At 44.5% G+C, this 22,944-nt stretch overlaps 1 protein-coding gene across 3 annotated transcripts; it reads right to left on the bottom strand.

Moving 5' to 3' along the window:
• On the bottom strand, positions 1 to 22,400 carry LOC128684522 (uncharacterized). 3 transcript variants are annotated; one of them, XM_053770751.2, is made up of 4 exons: positions 22,243 to 22,400; positions 14,629 to 14,997; positions 1,907 to 2,027; positions 1 to 944 (listed from the first exon to the last, which is right to left on the bottom strand). In XM_053770751.2, exons 2-4 carry the CDS (start codon positions 14,713 to 14,715, stop codon positions 604 to 606), a joined length of 549 nt encoding a protein of 182 aa, XP_053626726.1. In that variant the 5' UTR covers positions 14,716 to 14,997; positions 22,243 to 22,400; the 3' UTR covers positions 1 to 603. The 3 variants fall into 3 exon arrangements, with proteins under 3 accessions (XP_053626726.1, XP_069952578.1, XP_053626727.1); XM_070096477.1 differs by lacking the exon at positions 22,243 to 22,400 and adding an exon at positions 21,175 to 22,221; XM_053770752.2 differs by lacking the exon at positions 22,243 to 22,400 and adding an exon at positions 16,429 to 16,544.
• Between the last annotated feature and the right edge of the window lie 544 nt (positions 22,401 to 22,944).

Raw genomic sequence — 22,944 nt, 5'->3', positions numbered from 1 at the left:
TTCTCAAATTAATTAAAATGTCTTGATTCTTTAAAACATTGTCTCTCCAGACACAATGCAACATATACATTTTGTATTACATAAGGCACTTTGCACTAGACAGGGCCAGGAGCTATGAATTGACGCCCTGCAAACTCAACTAGGTGAGCACCGTCTACTCAAGCTCTCGGCAGTAGCACTTGCTATATAAATATGGAATAAATATAATTAACCAAATCACATAATCAGTCTGGAAGTATGATTATAAATTTGTTGATATAAAATAAAAAATATAATTATTATTATTATTATTCCCAAGTAACTCTCACTCTCCAAAGTGACATTTTTGTCCTCCACGATTATCAAATCACTTATTATTATTTTATTTTACAACGATTTTCATCATATTCTCATATTTTTAAATATTAAAATATAATTTAAAAATCCTTGGTGGGGTTTTAGCTGAACCTGACAAAGTTCCTCGACAACCAGAGATATCTTCACTTATCCATCAAGTTTGCAATTTAATTTAGCTATCCACAAATTTTCAATTTATTTCAGCTAGTGACTAGTTTTTAATTTGCTTTAGTTATCCACTAATGTTACTTTATTGTATCGACTAGATCATAATTTACTCTTTTCATTACCACTTTCTTTTTTTCTTATGCGTTTATTTTGGGAAAGTTTCTCTCCGTTCTTTTGTGTCCCAAATTTACCCTGGCCCTTCAACCCTAAGTTCTTAGGGTTACCCACTTTGCCTTCGCCTTTTTTGGGCCCTCCTTGAGAACCATGTGTCTGCTGCCTGTTCTTGTTCTTCAGGGACTTCTTCTTCTTGTTCTTGTTCTTCTTGCCTTTCCTGAGGTAGGGAGCCTTCCTCTTCGTGAAGGACTTGCGGATATTTGGGACGAAGGGTGCAGCTGCCAGGGAGTCCTCAGAGAGTCCTGCAGGATCCTCCTGCCCAGGACCTGAGGGCACATGATAACAAGCTTTTAAAAAAGTTCAAGTGGATGGCTGGTTGTCTGGGTTTGAAGTCTATCGGTTGTACGTGGGCCAACAAAGCTGCATTTCACCTGTACACCACCAATCAAAAATATATAAATCCCTCAGATAGAGATTAACAAAAACTTTAACTGCATGTGTGGGTGGGCCTCACTTTACAGTGCTTCGCTGTATGGCATTTTGATAATGTAGCAGTTTTCAACTGTACCCATTCTTCATCTATTCAGAATCATTACAATATATTTACCACTCACTATAAATTATGGATGAAAATATTTTAAGGTAAGTAATGTGTGTACTGTAAAGGCATAATTTAGGCCTAGCTCTATTGCTCACTTAATAAAAAGATAATAATTTTATTTCCTTGTAAAGGTTACTAAGTGTAATTACAATTTTGGTTTAATAAGTACAAGAAAAACCACTCTCATGCTGGGGCATTTCGGGCAGACTAATCCTAGTACATAATGACTACTTAAATCTAGTGTAAGCATGTCATCAGGCTTTTATATGCACCTGAAAGTGAAAAAATAATTATGTTTCACTTTACAGCTATTTTTGTTTCACAACAATTGTCCGGAACCTGACTTACTGTATAAGCGGGGCCCTTCTGTACTGAATATACTATTGTGTATTTAATCTCATACACACTGCTTGGCTTAAATACTGTACATTATTTTTATTATTACAATCAAAACTTAATGCTAAACCCACAAAGGTTATACCACAAGCTTGAATACATTATTCTTCAATTTCCATGTGTTGTGATTATTATAATTATTTTAAATTAATGGCAAGTGCTAAATCTGGAGGGGTCATGAAGTGCCTGGGGAGTGGGAATTAATTAGGTTTGAGCCACAGAAAGGGAAATTAGCTCCAATTCTTTTAGGTTTCGAGTCCCCACCAACAACACAAAAGGAGGTGCGCTCACCCTGGTCATCCTGGAGGTCGTCAACTCTGGCATCTTCAAGAGGTAGTGCCTCAGGTGCCCCAACCAGTCCCTCCTCTGCCCCCTCCTCCTCCTTGCTTAGCTGAAGACGCTGCTGGGCTTGCTGTGCCAATAACAATTATTATTATTATTATTTTTAATATTATTATTATATTGGGAAAATAACACTGGTCCTATGTGGGTCAAGAACACAAGAATGAATGAACACTGCACTAGGCCTATTAGCCCATGCTTGGCAGGCCCAACTCATACCCACCCACCTATCTAATCTATTGTACATTTAAATCTACTCAAAGTTCTTGCCTCAATGACATTTCCTGCGAGTTTGTTCTACTCATCCACAACTCTATTACTATAGCAGTACTGCCCTATATATTTTCTAAATCTAAATTTGTTCAGCTTGGCTCTGTTGCTGTAAGTCCACACTGCAAAGGTGATTTCTTGAGTTAGATGGAAGAAAATTGTTGGAATTACGTTAAGCAACCTATCGTCACACTTGTTGCTTCTGTTTTATATGCGATATGCGTACTTTATACACTATACAGCTTTTATGTTTAGTTGAGTTAGAATAACTTCATAAGCCTGGCTTTGTGTACTTACATGTGGTTACAGAGATCAAGTCACAGATCCTGATCCTGCCTCTTAGCTGGTCGCTACTAGGTCCACTCTCCCCTGGCTTCAATAGCCTTGTTGTACTTCTTCTTAAAGCTATGTATGGATCTTGCCTCTACCACTTCACTCTCTAGACTGCTCTACTTCCTGACAACTCTAAGGCTGAAGAAATACTTCCTAACATCCCCATGACTCATCTGAGCTTTCAACTTCCAGCTGTGTCCTCGTGTTCCTATTTCCCATCTCTGAAGCATTCTGTCACTATTCACCTCATCAATTCCTCTTAATATTTTGTACAGTGTTATCATATACCCCCTAGTCCTCCTGTCCTCAAGAGTCATTAGGTTGAGTTTCCTTGACTTCTCCTCACAGGATGTGGAGAAATTTTCTCCAGGAGGGGGTATCAGCCTCCTTCAGCCCCTTTCAGCCCTGAGGGGCCCAGCCCTCTCAGAAGGGGCAAGCATCTTGTTTACTGCTACAGCGAGTAATTGATAGCAGATGCAGTACGAGTATGGGACGTGTAAGTAAGTAAGTAAGTTTATTCAGGTATACACAAATACAGTTACATAGAATTATCATACATAGCAGCATCTGTGTAGAGAACCTAGGATAACCCAAAAAAGTCAGACAGAGTGACTTATTTCCATTGGGGTCGCTTCGACCAACGCTCCTTGCAGACTCCAGTGTTGTAAGGTGTATTTTAATAAGAGACAGTCCATCTCTTACCTTAGCAGGACAATTAAGGAAAATCCTGCTCCCACTTTATTACCATGGTAGAGATAGTGTATATTGTTGTCTATGCTTAAGATAGCAAGAATCAAACATTCTGTTTTGCTTCATGGAGGAAGTGGCAAGGAAGCAAAAGTACTAGGTCAGCTTTTCCTTTGTGCTGGGGGCAGTGACGGCATGGGGCATTGTGGCGTCTTCAGATTACTTTCGACTCTACTGAGAGTGACACTGACGCCAGGATAACCAACAAAGAACACTGATCTGTGCGTTAGTGTGAACAAAGTGTCTCATAAAACACAATAAACACTTAAGAGAAGTGTGATCAGCTTCTTTAGTGATAAGATTGTGAACAATAAAGACAAATCTTGTGGAACATAGTGTACCAGTGTGCGTATTCCTAGACTATGGAAGACGTGGACATCCAAGGACACTTCAGCTTCTATCAAGTCACCGATACCTGTCGAAGGTGTGAAGAACACCATAGCTCACGCTACAAGAGCAAGGTAGGTTACGAATTTCTTGTAGTACGGGGGACTGCGCAGTTCTTGAGTCGCAAGGAGTTTGTAATCAACCTATAGTCGGCAGTTAGGTGCGGACTTTTGAGTCCACACAAGTAAGTTTGTCAGCCATCAGTGAATGAAATATGCTGACATAACACCCCCTAGGGGTAAATTATTTTTTACATAATATGATCTATTCCAGCCCGTTGAGAGGTGATCATGACAACAATTCAAGACCTCATCTGCAGGGGCGGCTGTGTAGACGATTTGCTGTCTTTTATCAGCTAAGTGTTCCCTATATTTAAATTTATAAATTATATCTTAGTTGGTAATCCCATTTCTCAACACAGGATATACCCTTGGTACTGACATTATTCTTGTTGCAAATATTTTTACTTTCTCCAATTTCTTGATATGTTTGACCAGGTAGATAAGAGAGAAAGTGTGTGAGTGTGTGTGTGTGTGTGTGTGTACACTCACCTATTTGTGGTTGCAGGGGTCAAGTCATAGCTCTTGGCCCCATCTCTTCAGTGATTGCTACTAGGTCCTCTCTCTCCCTACTCCACAAGTTTTATCAAACCTCGCCTTAAAATTATGTATGGTTCCCACCTCCAATACATCACTTTCTAGGCTATTCCACTGCCTGACAACTCTATGACTGAAGACATACGTACTTCCTAACATCCCTTTGACTCATCTGAGTCTTCAACTTCCAACTGTAACCCCTTGTTTCTGTGTCCCACCTCGGGAACATCCTGTCTTTGCCCACCTTGTCTATTCTGCGCAGTATTTTATATGTCGTTATCATGTAAACTTGCAAGGAAATAAAAACTGTACGTATTGTATTGTATGTCTTCCCTGACCATCCTGTCCTCCAGTGCCGTCAGGCCAATTTCCCTTAACCTTTGTTCTTAGGACAATCTCCTGAGCTCTGGGACTAGTCTTGTTGCAAACCTTTGCACTTTCTCTAATTTCTTGACGTGCTTGACCAGGTGTGGATTCCAAACTGGTGCTGCATACTCCAGTATGGGCCTGACGTATATGGTGTATGGAGTCAGAATGCTATCCTTAGGTTTGCCAGACGCCCGTATGTTGCAGCAGTTATCTGATTGATATGTGCCTCGGGAGATGTGCTCAGTATTATACTCACCCCAAGATCTTTTTCCTTGAGTGAAGTTTGCAGTCTTTGGTCACTTAGATTATACTCTGTCTGCGATCTTCTTTGCCCTTCCCTGATCTTCATGACTTTGCATTTGGCAGGGTTAAATTCAAGGAGCCAGTTGCTGGACCAGGCTTGTAGCCTGTCCAGGTCTCTTTGTAGTCCTGCCTGATCCTCAACCGATTTAATTCTCATTAACTTCACATCATCTGCAAACAAGGACACTTCTGAGTCTATCCCTTCCGTTATGTCATTCACATATACCAAAAACATCACAGGTCCTAAGACTGACCCCTGTGGAACCCTGATTGTCTGACACCTCGTCACATACCATGACTCGTTTTGCTTCCTTGTCAGGTATTCTTTGATCCATTGCAGTGCCTTTCCTGTTATGTGTGCCTGATCCTCTAGCTTTTGCATTAGCCTCTTGTGAGGAACTGTGTCGAAGGCCTTCTTGCAATCCAAGAAAATGCAGTCTATTCACTCCTCTCTCTCTTGTCTTACTTCTGTCACTTTGTCATAAAAGTCCAGTAGGTTTGTGACACAGGATTTTCCATCCCTGAAACCATGCTGGTTGTTGATTATATGCTTGTTTCTTTCCAGGTGCTCCACCACACTCCTCCTGATAATCTTCTCCATGACTTTGCCTACTATACACGTTAGTGACACAGGTCTGTAGTTTAATGCCTCGCGCGCGCGCGCGTGTGTGTGTGTGTGTGTGTGTGTGTGTGTGTGTGTGTGTGTGTGTGTGTGTGTACTCACCTATTTGTACTCACCTATTTGTGGTTGCAGGGGTCGAGTCCTAGCTCCTGGCCCCGCCTCTTCACCGGTTGCTACTAGGCCCTCTCTCTCCCCGCTCCATGAGCTTTATCAAACCTCGTCTTAAAACTGTGTATGGTTCCTGCCTCCACTACGTCATTTTCTAGGCTATTCCACTGCCTTACAACTCTATGACTTAAGAAATACTTCCTACTATCTCTCTGACTCATTTGTGTCTTCAACTTCCAATTGTGGCCTCTTGTTTCTGTGTCCCCTCCCTGGAACATCCTGTCTTTGTCCACCTTGTCTATTCCACGCAGTATTTTATATGTCGTTATCATGTCTCCCCTGACCCTCCTGTCCTCCAGTGTGGTCAGGCCGATTTCCCTTAATCTTTCCTCATAGGACATTCCCCTTAGCTCTGGAACTAACCTTGTCGCAAACCTTTGTACTTTCTCTAGTTTCTTGACGTGCTTTATCAAGTGCGGGTTCCAAACAGGTGCTGCATACTCCAGTATGGGCCTGACATACACGGTGTACAGTGTCTTGAATGATTCCTTACTAAGGTATCGGAATGCTGTTCTCAGGTTTGCCAGGCGCCCATATGCTGCAGCAGTTATCTGATTGATGTGTGCTTCCGGAGACATGCTCGGTGTTATACTCACCCCAAGATCTTTCTCCTTGAGTGAGGTTTGCAGTCTTTGGCCACCTAGCCTATACTCTGTCTGTGGTCTTCTGTGCCCCTCCCCCATCTTCATGACTTTGCATTTGGCAGGATTAAATTCGAGAAGCCATTTGCTGGACCAGGTGTCCAGTCTGTCCAGGTCTCTTTGAAGTCCTGCCTGGTCCTCATCAGATTTAATTCTCCTCATTAACTTCACATCATCTGCAAACAGGGACACTTCTGAGTCTAACCCTTCCATCATGTCGTTCACATATACCAAAAATAGCACTGGTCCTAGGACCGACCCCTGTGGGACCCCGCTCGTCACAGGTGCCCACTGTGATACATCATTACGTACCATGACTCGTTGTTGCCTCCCTGTCAGGTATTCTCTGATCCATTGCAGTGCCCTTCCTGTTATATGCGCCTGATGCTCTAGCTTCTGCACTAATCTCTTGTGAGGAACTGTGTCAAAGGCCTTCTTGCAGTCCAAGAAGATGCAATCAACCCACCCCTCTCTCTCTTGTCTTACTTCTGTTATTTTATCATAAAACTCCAGAAGGTTTGTGACACAGGATTTGCCTTCCGTGAATCCGTGCTGGTTGGCATTTATACTCCTGTTCCGTTCCAGGTGCTCCACCACTCTCCTCCTGATAATCTTCTCCATAATTTTGCATACTATACACGTCAATGACGTGTGTGTGTGTGTGTGTGTGTGTGTGTGTGTGTGTGTGTGTGTGCTCACCTAATTGTGGTTGCAGGGGATGAGACACAGCTCCTGTGTGTGTGTGTGTGTGTACTCACCTAGTTGAGGTTGCAGGGGTCGAGTCATAGCTCCTGGCCCCACCTCTTCACTGGTCGCTACTAGGTCACTCTTTCTGAACCGTGAGCTTTATCATACCTCTGCTTAAAGCTATGTATGGATCCTGCCTCCACTACATCACTTCCCAAACTATTCCACTTCCTGACTACTCTGTGGCTGAAGAAATACTTCCTAACATCCCTGTGATTCATCTGTGTCTTCAACTTCCAACTGTGCCCCCTTGTTGCTGTGTCCCATCTCTGGAACATTGTCTTTGTCCACCTTGTCAATTCCACTAGGTATTTCGTATGTCATTATCATGTCCCCCCTATCTCTCCTGTCCTCCAGTTTCGTCAGGTCGATTTCCCTTAACCTCTCCTCGTAGGACATACCTCTTAGCTCTGGGACTAGTCTTGTTGGAAACCTTAGCACTTTCTCTAGTTTCTTTATGTGCTTGGCTAGGTGTGGGTTCCAAACTGGTGCCGCATACTCCAATATGGGCCTAACGTACACGGTGTACAGGGTCATGAATGATTCCTTATTAAGATGTCGGAATGCTGTTCTGAGGTTTGCTAGGCGCCCATATGCTGCAGCAGTTATTTGGTTGATGTGCACTTCAGGAGATGTGCCTGGTGTTATACTCACCCCAAGATCTTTTTCCTTGAGTTAGGTTTGTAGTCTCTGGCCCCCCTAGACTGTACTCCACCTGCGGTCTTCTTTGCCCTTCCCCAATGTTCATGACTTTGTACTTGGTGGGGTTGAACTCCAGGAGCCAACTGTTGGACCAGGTCTGCAGCCTGTCCAGATCCTTTTGTAGTTCTGCCTGGTCTTCGATCAAATGAATTCTTATCATCAACTTCACATCATCTGCAAACAGGGACACTTCGGAGTCTATTCCTTCCGCCATGTCATTCACAAATACCAGAAACAGCACTGGTCCTAGGACTGACCCCTGTGGGACCCCACTGGTCACAGGCGCCCACTCTGGCACCTCGCCACATACCATGACTCGCTGCTGTCTTCCTGACAAGTATTCCCTGATCCATTGTAGTGCCTTCCCTGTTATCCCTGTTATCCTCCAGTTATCCCTGTTATCCTCCAGTTTTTGCACTAATCTCTTGTGTGGAACTGTGTCAAACGCCTTCTCGCAGTCCAAGAAAATGCAATCCACCCACCCTCTCTCTCTCTTGTCTTACTGCTGTCACCATGTCATAGAACTCCAGTAGGTTTGTGACACAGGATTTCCCGTCCCTGAAACCATGTTGGCTGCTGTTGATGAGATCATTTCTTTCTAGGTGTTTCACCATTCTTCTCCTGATGTGTGTGTGTGTGTGTGTATATACTCATCTAGTTGTACTCACCTAAATGTGGTTGCAGGGGTCGATTCTCAGCTCCTGGCCCTGCCTCTTCACTGGCTGCTACTCAGTCACTACCAGCTCTGTGAGCTTTATCATACCTCTCTTTAAAGCTATGTATAGATCCTGCCTCCACTACATCACTTCCCAGATTATTTTACTTCCTGACAACTCTGTGACTGAAGAAATACTTCCTGACATCCCTGTGGTTCATCTGAATCTTCAACTTCCAACTGTGACCCCTTGTTGCTGTGTCCCATCTCTGGAACATCCTGTCTCTGTCCACCTTGTCTCTTCCTCTCAGTATTTTATGTCGTTAACATATCCCCATTATCTCTCCTGTCTTCCAGTGTCGTCAGGTTGATTTCCCTTAACCTCTCCTCGTAGGATATACCCCTTAGCTCCATGTATATGTGTGTACTCACCTAGTTGTGGTTGCAGGGGTCGATTCATAGCTCATGGTCCCACCTCTTCACTGGCCACTACTGGGTCAGTCTCCCTGCACCATGAGCTTTATCATACCTCTGCTTATAGCTATGAATGGATCCTGCCTCCACTACATTGGTTCCCAAACTGTTCCACTTCCTGACTACTCTGCGACTGAAGAAACATTTCCTAACATCCCTGTGATTCATGTGTTTCTTCAATTTCCAACTGTGTCCCGTTGTTGCTGTGTCCCATCTCTGGAACATCCTGTCTTTGTCCACCTTGTCAATTCCTCTCAGTATTTTATATGTCGTTAACATGTCCCCCCTATCTCTCTTGTCCTCCAGTGTCATCAGGTCGATTTCCCTTAACCTCTCCTTATAGGACATACCCCTTAGCTCTGGGACTAGTCTTGTTGCAAACCTTTGCACTTTCTCTAGTTTCTTTACGTGCTTAGATAGATGTGGGTTCCAAACTGGTGCCGCATACTCCAATATGGGCCTATCGTACACGGTGTACAGGGTCCTGAACGATTCCTTATTAAGATGGCAGAATGCTGTTCTTAACATCCATATGCTGCAGTAGTTATTTGGTTGATGTGTGCTTCATGAGATGTGCCTGGCCCCCTAGACTGTACTCTGTCTGTGGTCTTCTTTGCCCTTCCCCAATCTTCATGATTTTGCACCTCGTGGGTTCGAATTCCAGGAGCCAATTGCTGGACCAGGTCTGCAGCCTCTCCAGATCCCTTTGTAGTTCTTCCTGGTCCTTGTCCGACTGAATTCTTCTCATCAGCTTCACATCATCTATAAACAGGGACACAAATACCAGAAACAGCACCGGTCCTAGGACTGACCCCTGTGGAACCCCACTCGTCACAGGTGCCCACTCTGACACCTCGCCGCATAACATGATATACTGCTGTCTTCCTGACAGGTATTCCCTGATCCATTGTAGTGCCTTCCCTGTTATCCCTGCCTGGTTCTCCAGTTTTTGCACTAATCTCTTGTGTGGAACTGTGTCAAACGCCTTCTTACAGTCCAAGAAAATGCAATCTACCTACCTCTCTCTTTCTTGTCTTAATGCTGTCACCCTGTCACAGAACTCCAGTAGGTTTGTGACACAGAATTTCCCATCCCTGAAACCGTGTTGGCTGTTGTTGATAAACTCATTTCTTTCTAGGTGTTCCACCACTCTTCTCCTGATAATCTTCTCCATGATTTTGCATACTATACATGTCAGTGACACTGATCTATAGTTGAGTGTTTCTTGTCTCTTCTTGGGACTGCATCTGCCGTCTTCTATACCTCAGGTAATCTCCCGTTTCGACAGATGTGTTGAATATTGTTAGGGGTACACACAGCGCCTCTGGTCCCTCTCTCAGGATCCATGGACAACCTCCACCCACCCTGCGTCACGCCCACACTTCACAACTTCCACCCACCCTGCATCATGCCCACACTTCACAACTTCCACCCACCCTGCGTCACGCCCACACTTCACAACTTCCACCCACCGTGCATCACGCCCACACTTCACAACTTCCACCCACCCTGCATCACGCCCACACTTCACAACCTCCACCTACCCTGCATCACGCCCACACTTCACAACCTTCACCCACTCTGCCTCACGCCCACACAACTCACACTCTGCCTCACGCCCACACAACTCACACACTGCCCCACGCCCACACAACTCACACTTCCTAACACCTACACTTCACTTTTTTGGGTTACCCTAAGTAATTTACACACGTTACTATACAAAACAACCACTGTGAAAAAATAGTGAACATCCAAACGCTTTCGTGATTTCCCACATTATCAAGGACCTGTACCTTGATTATGTGAGAAATCACGACAACGCTTGGAAGTTCACTATTTTTTTTCACAATGGGTGTTTTGCATTTTGTGATATCATCTGTTAAAGATAATTGGTTATAATTATAACAAAAGTGGTGGACCGGTAAGCTAGCGGAAGACCTCGGTCAGATGACCAAAAGCTGCAGCGGCGGGTCATCACATGACCAAGACCCGCGTCAGGAAACACTTGTCCTGTTTCTTGACAAACCTTACCTAACCTGTTTATGGTGATCTTATTGCATATGTTACTATGTATGATAATTGTGTATATGTACTTATGTGTACCTGTACCTAAATAAACGTACTCCCATCAATCCCCACACCAGAACATTAACAAGATCACATATATACTGTCACTCGCACCAACACTCCCTACAGTGTTATGATAACCTAACCCCCCCCCCCACCCTCATATACCAGCTGCTGTCCACCACCCCAACACACTCTCCCTCTGTCCATCCCCTGTGTCCATACCACACGCACTGCGTACATAATAATATAATATCTTTATTTACTACAAGTACATGTACAGACCATAGCTGACATCAATGACATACTACTATATAGAAAGCCGCTTGTTACGCTGAGCATTTCAGGCAAATTTGGTCAGTTTTGTCCCAGGATGCGACCCACACCAGCCGACTAACACACAGGTACCCATTTTGAACTGATGGGTGAACAGGGACAGGGACAGCAGGTGTCTTATGGAAACACGTCCCTAATGTTTCCAAGCCGCACCGGAGATTCGAACCCCGGACCTCAGTGTGTGAGCCGAGTGCGCTAGCGATCGAGCAACGGGACACCTACATCAGGGCCATACTGGAGTATGCAGCACCAGTTTGGAACCTTCACCTGGTCAAGCACATCAAGAAATTAGAGAAAGTGCAAAAGTTTGCAATAAGACTAGTCCCAGAGGTGACGGGTATATCCTACGAGGAGAGGTTAGGGATAACTGACCTGACGACACTGAGGACAGGAGAGATAGGGATGATATGATAACATAGAATACTGAGAGGAATCGACAAGGTGGACAGAGACAGGATGTTCTCAGACGAGACACAGGGATGTTAGGAAGTATTTCTTCAGTCACAGAGTTGTTAGGAAGTGAAACAATCTGGAGAGTGATGTAGTGGAGACAGGATCCATACACAGCTTTAAAAAGAGATACGATAAAGCTCATGAAGTAAGGAGAGTGGATCTAGTGGTGACCAGTGAAGAGGCGGGGCCAGGAGCTATAAATCGACCCCTGCAACCACAATTAGGTGACTACACACCACTCTCTCACTTTAGTTACTATTCTACCCCCCAAGGCGGCTGTCGTCCACACACAAGCCTCCTCCTCGCCCCGATTTCCTACCCATCCTCATTACCAAGTCAAATTCTCCATTACGTTTCAGTGTGTGTCTCTGTCTTGTGTGATCATGGTTTTACGCTGCTCAGTCGAGATATTAGCAGTGGTAGGTTGACAGAGAGTGGTATCAGGTCACTAGAGGGAGCTTCAGGTCACCAGAGAGGCAATCACGTCACTGGGGACGGCATCGACTTATTGAATTTAGGTGGCAAGAGAGAGGTGTCTGGTCATCTAGGGTTATTGGGGGGGGGTACCCAGCCATCAATGGTAGTTTCGGGTCACTAGAGAGGCATCAGATTACCAATGGGAGCTTCAGATCACTACTAGGAGCTCCAGGTCACTAAGAGAGTCAGGTCACCACTAGGCCTTCAGGTCACCACTGAGAGCTTCAGATCATCAGGTCCAGGAGCATCAGGTCATCAATGAGGGGGTACAAAACACCACTGTCCACAGAGTGGGTACGGGGGTGGTTACTGCCCACAGGATGGGTATAGGGGTAGTTACTGCCCACAGGATGGGTATAGGGGTAGTTACTGCCCACAGGATGGGTATAGGGGTAGTTACTGCCCACAGGATGGGTATAGGGGTAGTTACTGCCCACAGGATGGTATGGGGGTAGTTACTGCCCACAGGATGGGTATAGGGGTAGTTACTGCCCACAGGATGGGTATAGGGGTAGTTACTGCCCACAGATAAGATAAGATAAGATTTCGTTCGGATTTTTAACCCCGGAGGGTTAGCCACCCAGGATAACCCAAGAAAGTCAGTGCGTCATCGAGGACTGTCTAACTTATTTCCATTGGGGTCCTTAATCTTGTCCCCCAGGATGCGACCCACAGCAGTCGACTAACACCCAGGTACCTATTTGCTGCTAGGTGAACAGGACAACAGGTGTAAGGAAACGTGTCGAATGTTTCCACCCGCCGGGAATCGAACCCGGGCCCTCCGTGTGTGAAGCGGGAGCTTTAGCCACCAGGCCACCGGGCCACAGGATGGGTATAGGGGTAGTTACTGCCCATAGGATGGGTATAGGGGTAGTTACTGCCCACAGGATGGGTATTGGGGTAGTTACTGCCCACAGGATGGGTATAAGGGTAGTTACTGCCCACAGGATGGATATAGGGGTAGTTACTGCCCACAGGATGGGTATAGGGGTAGTTACTGCCCACAGGATGGGTATAGGGGTAGTTACTGCCCACAGGATGGGTATAGGGGTAGTTACTGCCCACAGGATGGGTATGGGGGTAGTTACTGCCCACAGGATGGGTATAGGGGTAGTTACTGCCCACAGGATGGGTATAGGGGTAGTTACTGCCCACAGGATGGGTATAGGGGTAGTTACTGCCCACAGGATGGGTACGGGGGTAGTTACTGCCCACAGGATGGGTACGGGGGTAGTTACTGCCCACAGGATAGGTATAGGGGTAGTTACTGCCCACAGGATGGGTACGGGGGTAGTTACTGCCCACAGGATGGGTATGGGGGTAGTTACTGCCCACAGGATGGGTATGGGGGTAGTAACTGCCCACAGGATGGGTATAGGGGTAGTTACTGCCCACAGGATGGGTACGGGGGTAGTTACTGCCAACAGGATGGGTACGGGGGTAGTTACTGCCCACAGGATGGGTATAGGGGTAGTTACTGCCCACAGGATGGGTACGGGGGTAGTTACTGCCCACAGAATGGGTACGGGGGTAGTTACTGCCCACAGGATGGGTATGGGGGTAGTTACTGCCCACAGGATGGGTATGGGGGTAGTTACTGCCCACAGGATGGGTATGGGGGTAGTTACTGCCCACAGGATGGGTATAGGGGTAGTTACTGCCCACAGGATGGGTACGGGGGTAGTTACTGCCAACAGGATGGGTACGGGGGTAGTTACTGCCCACAGGATGGGTATAGGGGTAGTTACTGCCCACAGGATGGGTACGGGGGTAGTTACTGCCCACAGGATGGGTACGGGGGTAGTTACTGCCCACAGGATGGGTATGGGGGTAGTTACTGCCCACAGGATGGGTATGGGGGTAGTTACTGCCCACAGGATGGGTATAGGGGTGCACAGCAACCATTTATAATTACAATATTAGTATAAATACTGACGACTTGTGATATTAGACACATGTGAAACACCTGGGTAGCTTAGTATTAAATACATGTGAAACACCTGAGTATCCTGGTATTAGACACATGCATTACATGGGTATCTTCATTTGAAGACATTTCGCCAACTAGCGGTTTTATCGATTCAATGCAGAGATCACGTCAATACTGATCTGGAAAAAAAGCCACTGGTTGGCGAAACGTCGTGAGATACCCGAGCAAAACAATTTCTTTCCGCAGTATACAAAATCTAGTTTACATGTTAATATTGTTTAAGGAGACAAGAAAGCCACTAGCATGCTGTGCGCTTCGGGTACTGAATATACGTCTAACTGCTATCAAACTGAAAATTCTAGTGATGATATTACAACAAGGGCAACATTACCTGCAGGAACAGCTGTAGTGCCACTAGGAGTGCCACTGCTAGCAGGAAGAGACAATTTAACTCGAGGACGCGTCCGTATGTCTTCATGGCGGCATCGTCTTGGGATTCAGGCCAGGCAAGATGACGACTCTTGCACTAGTTCTTCCTTGAGACTCCACGCTGCTGGTTTCTTCTCCCTACTGGCCAGGAATCGAGATCTGCATTCGTTTCTTGGCACGATTTACAACTGGGTCCTGTTAGGCTTCAGACAGCTGTTGAATAAGTCAGCTGTAATGGAGACGGTTGAGATGAACAGCTGGGTGATTACATATAGACACGGAGGACCTTGGGTGTGTCTGTTATCCTTCTTCAAACTCAACACATTTGCATCTGAAAGTAAAATTTATGTCTATAAAATACACTGGTGTGGTGCTGGCAGCAGCGACCTCAATGTGTGGTGCTGGCAGCAGCGACCCCAATGTGTGGTGCTGGCAGCAGAGACCCCAATGTGTGGTGCTGGCAGCAGCGACCCCAATGTGTGGTGCTGGCAGCAGAGACCCCAATGTGTGGTGCTGGCAGCAGCGACCCCAATAGATATAAGTCATTTTGATTTTTTTTTTTTGGTTATCCTAGGTAATCTACACACATGCTGCTATGTATGATAATTTATGTAACTATTTATGTGTACCTGTACCTGAATAAACTTACTTACCTATGTGAAACCTTCACCTGGGTGGGTTGGCCCCGTGGCCTGGCTGGCAAAGCTCTCGCTTTACACGCGGAGGGCCCGGGTTCGATTCCCAGAGGGGTGGAAACATTTCGACCCGTTTCCTTACACCTGTTGTCCTGTTGTGTAAGAATGGTATATAATACCGACAAGATGAAATTAAGACACATGTGCAACATCTGGGTATCTTTATTGTAGACGTTTCGCCATCCAGTGGCTTTATCAATACAAATTCTAGGACATAACTTGAAGACAGTAGAACTATGTACAGAAGACGAGGTAATCAGTCCCTCAACCTAGGAGTAGGTGCGACGAGCACCATAGTCGTGGAGATTCTGAAGCAGAAGAAAGGAGCCTGGCGCTTATATAGTAACGTCAGGTGTAGCAGATGAGGTCATAGTCACTGGTAGGCGGGATTCCCCAGTGGAAGTAGGTCCTTCCCAAAGAGATGGGTTAGTTGTAGTTGTCGTAGCCGTGAAGATTATGTACATGTCCTCAGAATCAAGATTCCATGATGTTGCAGTGTCTGACAAGTTGTGTAAGAATGAGGACATGTACATAATCTTCACGGCTACGACAACTACAACTAACCCATCTCTTTGGGAAGGACCTACTTCCACTGGGGAATCCCGCCTACCAGTGACTATGACCTCATCTGCTACACCCGACGTTACTATATAAGCGCCAGGCTCCTTTCTTCTGCTTCAGAATCTCCACGACTATGGTGCTCGTCGCACCTACTCCTAGGTTGAGGGACTGATTACCTCGTCTTCTGTACATAGTTCTACTGTCTTCAAGTTATGTCCTAGAATTTGTATTGATAAAGCCACTGGATGGCGAAACGTCTACAATAAAGATACCCAGATGTTGCACATGTGTCTTAATTTCACCTGTTGTCCTGTTCACCTAGCAAGTAGGTACCTGGGTGTTAGTCGACTGGTGCGGGTCGCATCCTGGGGGACAAGACTGAGGATCCCAATGGAAATAACTGAACGAAATCTTATTTCTCCAGGTTGCGGTTTAACCAGGGAATGTGAACGACAGAACCTTGTGAAACCGTGGAGTGGTAATGCCAGTAGTGAGAGGGTACTCACGCTCTCCTGTGTGAACTCTGGGTGTGGTAATACCAGCAGTGGACGAGTGATCACGACTGTTCCTCACACTGCACAACTTGCCATCTCGGCAACCAAGCAGTAATATCAGCTCTGCTTCTCCCCACGAGCCCCGTGCGGGCAAGGAGCAAGGATACTACTACTACCACTACGACAACTATTACTACCGGGTAGTAGTAGACATGTTGCATATGTGTCTAATTTTTCAACTTGTCGATACTGAATACTATTCATGTACAACTACTACTGTACCACCTTGCAAGCTCTTCCAGTAAGAATGATGGCTCTCAGAGGCAGACTTACTGACAGAACGAAGTAAACATTGGCCACTTACCCTCTGGACTGAGCATCACATTCTCAGATTTAACAACAAATGGCTCCTTCATTGTCTACTACTTCAGCAAGAGGCCAACAAGGATATAGCAACTCCCTCAGTAAAGGTGCTGCAAGAAAAAGACATAGCTTCAAAGTCAATATTCATAAAAAAAAAAAAAAAAAAAAAAAAAAAAAAAAAAAAAAAAAAAAACTGGACACAGATTTCGCCAAATGAACAGCTAAGTATCTAAGAGCCAAGACTGAAACCTGAATTTAGACGAAGAAATATCGATGGAACAAGATGTATCAGGATTTCTCAACCATATCCACCCAAGGAACACTAAACTGGAGCAATTCCACCATTTTACACCATGTTAGAATGTCAAAGCTACAACCATTACTCTACCAACTTCCCCCTTAAAATACAAGAAATTCTGCACAGAATATGACAAGGGTTGAACACAACATCAGAAACTGAAGATTGAAGCTACACCAACAAGTCTTAACTGCAGAGGTGATCACTAAACCATAACATCCTAGTGCTCCATAAGAAAGGAACTAATCAACAAGTCAATAAAAAACAAAAGAAACCAAGAAACAACTAGACATTGCTAGAAACACCAGTGACAAAGCAATAACCAGACTTCAAGAAAACAGAAAACTTAACACCACCCGACCTTGCTAACATTATCCAAAGTGCCACACCAAATCAAGATATCCATCATTATCCACGCCTGCCTCTTCTGTGTAGCACAATCTGCTTAGCTTAGGTAAGATTTGTCAGGAAACAGGACAAGCGTTTCCTGAGGCTGGTTTTAGTCATATGATGACCCACAGCTGGAGTTTTTGGCCACCTGACCAAGGCCTTCCCCTAGCTTACCGGTCCACCTCCCCTTTAAAAATTTTGGTTATTATTATTATTATTATAATCATGTGGGAGCGCTAAACCCTTAGGATTATACAACGCATGTGGGGGGGAGGGATGGAAGGTATTCAGGCTCAATTCAGGGAACTGGAGCACAGATCCAATTCCCTAGATTAAGAGCCCCTCACCAGCATCAAGGAACCTCCCTTGAGGAAAAAAAAAATTGGTTATGATTATAACCAATTAGTGACACAACCTAGTTACTTTACAAACAGTGAACGCAATGTTTCACTTAAATTCTCCATCTACTAAAATACCATGGGTTATGACGTCCAGGGACCCCTCAAGAAAACAAGCTACGCCCACAGTACAACACAGCCCAACTATTTCTACATAAACAATTCAATAATATTGTAACTAGAAATGGATGAATACTCCACAGCTCCTCCCATAGATACATCGTTCTACTAAACTATGTGCAACAGACGCACTAATGACCAAACACGAAATCCATAAATGAATTTGCAATGAAACCACAACACACACATATCTGAAGAATCACAATCAAAATACAGATGAACCTGCCCTTGCAACATACAGATGAGGCTGCGCTTGCATCACAAACACCAAGAATCGTGTACAGAAGTTCAAGATACTGCACAACAGAACGGTGTTTGTGACACGTGGATACCGTTACTTTCCATGGACAACAGAACAAACCAAAAGACCCGTCCTGGCCGCCCCCAGACACTTCTGATCAAAGACCCGTTCTGGGTTAAGACCTGGTCCCCCCAGACACTTCTGATCAAAGACCCGTCCTGGGTTATGACCCGGTACCCCTTCCCTCGCCAGACACTTCTGATCAAAGACCTGTCCTGGGTTAAGACCTGGTCCCCCTCCCCCGCCAGACACTTCTGATCAAAGACCTGTCCTGGGTTAAGACCTGGTCCCCCTCCCCCGCCAGACACTTCTGATCAAAGACCTGTCCTGGGTTAAGACCTGGTCCCCCCCCAAACACTTCTGATCAAAGACCTGTGTCTTCACTTCTCCCCAGGTCAGCGCACACCCTCAACAAGGTCTTCTCAATATGGTCGTTCGTTCAGTGCACATTATTATAATGGGGAAGCGCTAAGCCCGTAGCAATATACAGCGCCTGCGGGGGGGATGGAAGGTATTCAGGCTTAATTCAGGGAACGGGAGCATAGACCCAATTCCTTAGCATCAAGGAACCTCCCTTGAAGGGTCGTTCAGTGCACAACCACAGCCTTGCCGGCCACTTGTCAGCGCCTTTCCTATTACAAGGCCGCTTAGAGAGTGGTGACGTAATGACCTCCTAATGCTCCTCCTGAGGATATATACACTGAGAGGAGTATTTCTCTCTGCTTATATATGCTGCGAGTTTACTCCGTGTTTTAGAGATTCAAATATTCTTGTTTGGCGGTGAAAAAGGTTAAGCGTAGCCTTAATGACTAATATAGTTGATAGGCTTTTAATCCCATTAATTCTCCTTCTCCTCCTTCGATTATTCTCTCCCTTATAAAAAAAAGTTGTGGACATAGGATAACCAGCTTTGATGCCGATGAAGGTTCTTGGTTTATTATCCAGATAAATGCCCATTCCACGGACTTTTAAAATCCAAAATTTTCCATAAAGTCAGCTATTAGAAAAAACATGAACAGGCTACTGTTTATGTTACGTTGTGTTTATCACTGCCACGATAATAACATTTTCAGATAAAGATAACCAAGGCTGGGAGAGAATAACCCAGGTGTCTGCTGTGTTATACATGTCGTGCTGAATAAGTAAAACTGGTCGACTAGCAATAACTCATTTAAAATTAAGTCCTTTCTAAAATTTTCTCTTATACGTTTAAATATATATTTTTTTCATGTAATATAAAATTAATGATTTTGTACCAAAAGAACCTTAGAAAACTTACCTAACCTTATTATAACAAGCGCAATTTAGCCTAATCCAACTAAATATGTTTTATATAAGTTTACAATAATTTAATAATAAACAAACAATAATTTTTTTTCGTTACATTCAGAATGATGTTTGCGAAATTATTGCAGACACAAATTTTCGCTTGTCTTATTCGGCAAGAAATGCGTTGCTATTTAATTAAAAAATCGCAAGTGTTTACCTATTCGGCACAACATATATATGTATATGGATGCATCGAACTTCCCTTCAGGGGACTGATTGCATGATTTCTCTGCCGTTGCATTAATAAGGTCAGTGCCGGATGTAACAAAGTGTGGGAGAGAGAGAGAGAGAGAGAGAGAGAGAGAGAGAGAGAGAGAGAGAGAGAGAGAGAGAGAGAGAGAGAGAGAGAGAGAGGGGGGGGGGAATGTGCTGGGTGTCAGGGATGCTGGGTGAGGATCTCTGTGTTAAGATCGGATGAAGCTCGTTATATAGGGGAGTGGGTGAGATTCCGTGTGGGTGAGAGACTGTGTGGGAGAGTAACTGTCCTTGCTGGCCATGTTCCACTAAGCATGTGTTTAACCAGTTGTTTACACAATTGAATATCCTCCCACAGCTGTTATCCTGGTAAAAAATGGTATGTGACACAGACAATTATCTGGAAAAAATAAAGAAAAATATGCATATACTAGGTCATTTTACTGAAAAACTTTGGGTCCTGGGAGTGACCAAGGTCCTGTGACCGAAAACTTTTTTCGCTCCACACGCGGAGGGCCCGGGTTCGATTCCCGGAGGGGTGAAAATAGGTACCTGGGTGTCAGTCGACTGGTGTGGGTGGCATCCTGGGGGACAAGATGGAGGACCACAATGGAAATAAGTTAGACAGTCCTCGATGACGCACTGACTTTATTGGGTTATCCTGGGTGGCTAACCCTCCAGGGTTAAAAATCAGAACGAAATCTTATCTTTCTATTCGTTATCCGACCTCAGTTCAGATACTAGCAGAATGCCACCCACAATAATCGACTATCACCCAGGAACTTAGTTAATGCAAGTCCAACAAGAAGTTTCTCGTCGGCTTCATAACAAAGAACAAATTAGCGAATTTTACAGAATGTTTGATTCCCTATTTTACGATTTTGTGAAAAAAATACGTACAATAATAGATGTACTTAATTTCCTTATCTCCATATAACTTAATTAAATTAATCAGTTAATTATTCTACCTATTCTGTGAACTTTTTGTTTAATCTTAAATCTGCCCGAAATGCATTTATAATTATGAGATATTCAAGGTATGTTAAGTGGCAAGGAAAATCAATTTATTTTACTTTCCTTGATGTTACTCTTGTTTTAATAATGTGGGGGAATAACTAAAGAGGTGAAGGTGCAGTCAGTGACTTAAGGGGACATAACTAAGGTGAAGGTGCAGTGACTTAAGGGAACATAACTAAGGTTAGCGGTTCGGTCAGTAACTTACGGGGACATCACTAAGGAGGTGAACGTCCGGGCAGTGACCTGAGACAGTACAGTACTTTACATTTAAGTTATTATCAGTGATGTTCCTCCCAAAAACTGAAACCCGTCTGTCAGTTTCGCAGTTTGCCTTGTTATTCACTTACTTAAAATGTTGGTCGTGTAACCGGTAACCTCATTGACAGCAGTCTTCTCTGCACTGACAGCACTGTCTTCTCTACACCGACAGCACTGTCTTCTCTACACCGACAGCACTGTCTTCTCTACACCGACAGCACTGTCTTCTCTTCACTGACAGCACTGTCTCCTCTTCACTGACAGCACTGTCTTCTCTACACTGACACACTGTCTTCTCTGCACTGACAGCACTGTCTTCTCTACACTGACAGCACTGTCTTCTCTACACTGACAGCACTGTCTTCTCTTCACTGACAGCACTGTCTTCTCTTCACTGACAGCACTGTCTTCTCTTCACTGACAGCACTGTCTTCTCTTCATTGAACAAGCTTTTCCTGGAACAACGTTACCTCGTCCCATAAAAAGTTTGTTCTTGAACGTGTGCGAGACTTCCCTTCACAGTGGAACTGGTTCTTCCCACCAACACAGTTCTTGTAAGACTTTCCTTCACAGTGGAACTGGTTCTCTCCAATACAGTTCTTGTGAGACTTTCCTTCACAGTGGAACTGGTTCTCTCCAATATAGTTCTTGTAAGAATTTCCTTCACAGTGGAACTGGTTCTCTCCAATACAGTTCTTGTGAGACTTTCCTTCACAGTGGAACTGGTTCTCTCCACCAACACAGTACTTGTACAACTTTCCTTCACAGTGGAACTGGTTCTCTCCAACAGTTCTTGTGAGACTGTCCTTCACAGTGGAACTGGTTCTCTCCACCAACACAGTTCTTGTGAGACTTTCCTTCACAGTGGAACTGGTTCTCTCCACCAACACAGTTCTTGTTAAGCTATAATAGCCTTAATACAATATACAAAAACGCCTACATGACACTGAGTGTTGGCTGCGTCTCGACGCCACTTCAGTGAACGTGAAGATAACATTACTGTCCTTGAAACTGCATTGCAATCGAGGCCAACATGTTCCCCCACTTCACCTGCAGATCAACTAACACATCTTCCTTCAACTCTCCATTTCCACCCACACGTTAATGATCACATTCGCCCACACGTCAAACTTGGCTACAAGACGGAGTACACATACCTGGTGTCCTTTCTTGCGGTTTTATGATGGTTCTAGTTAGATAATCCTGGAGGGAGACGCCAGGTAACACCACCTCCTCCAACACATGACAACACCTGACTGAGGATGAGCTTCGAAGTTTTCGTTGCCTATTTTTTTTTTTTTAATTTGAGAGTCGTACCGCCTTGTATTTATTTCCCTTCATGTATGACAGTCAGTGGTCAGCCAAGCTTGGGTAGAGAATCATTACTAAGCGTTGGTGCCCACATGCTTAAATACCAGAGTAAATGTGGACAAAATAATTAACGAAAGATATTCAATATCTGACGACATTGCATGCATCCGCACATGTTGCCATATTAAGAGCAGTATTAACAGTTTCCATTAGTAAGTTTATTCAGGTATAAGTACACATGAATACAGTTACATATATTATATATAACAGCTTATGTGTAGGTTACCTGGGATACCTCCCCCCCCCCAAAAAAAAAAAAAAGTCAAAATGGCTTATTTCCATTGATGTTCTTGCCTCAGTGAATCATAATCTCATTTATATAAATTAATATATATACATGTAACTCAAAACCAGGTTCCTGAGAATCAGTACTCACACCCAGAGTTATTACATAACTTCAGGCTAGTTACACAACACACAAACAACGCCACATATAAAATAACTGAATGTTAAAAGTTAGGAACCTCGTGACGTCACAGGCTGGAGAG

This window comes from Cherax quadricarinatus, chromosome 4, assembly GCF_038502225.1.
Source record: "Cherax quadricarinatus isolate ZL_2023a chromosome 4, ASM3850222v1, whole genome shotgun sequence".
NCBI classification, from domain to species: domain Eukaryota; kingdom Metazoa; phylum Arthropoda; class Malacostraca; order Decapoda; family Parastacidae; genus Cherax; species Cherax quadricarinatus.
Note: the sequence above shows the minus strand (reverse complement) of the source record. Positions and strands in the feature narration are given on the sequence as shown.

Bases quoted from the DNA above. Each gene is read 5' to 3' on its own strand.
- LOC128684522 (XM_053770751.2), bottom strand. From the start codon at position 14,715: ATGAAGACATACGGACGCGTCCTCGAGTTAAATTGTCTCTTCCTGCTA. The intron at 2,028-14,628 runs GTAATGTTGCCC...TTATTGGCACAG, and splicing joins CACTACAGCTGTTCCTGCAG to CAAGCCCAGCAGCGTCTTCA. The intron at 945-1,906 runs GTGAGCGCACCT...ATGTGCCCTCAG, and splicing joins CGACCTCCAGGATGACCAGG to GTCCTGGGCAGGAGGATCCT.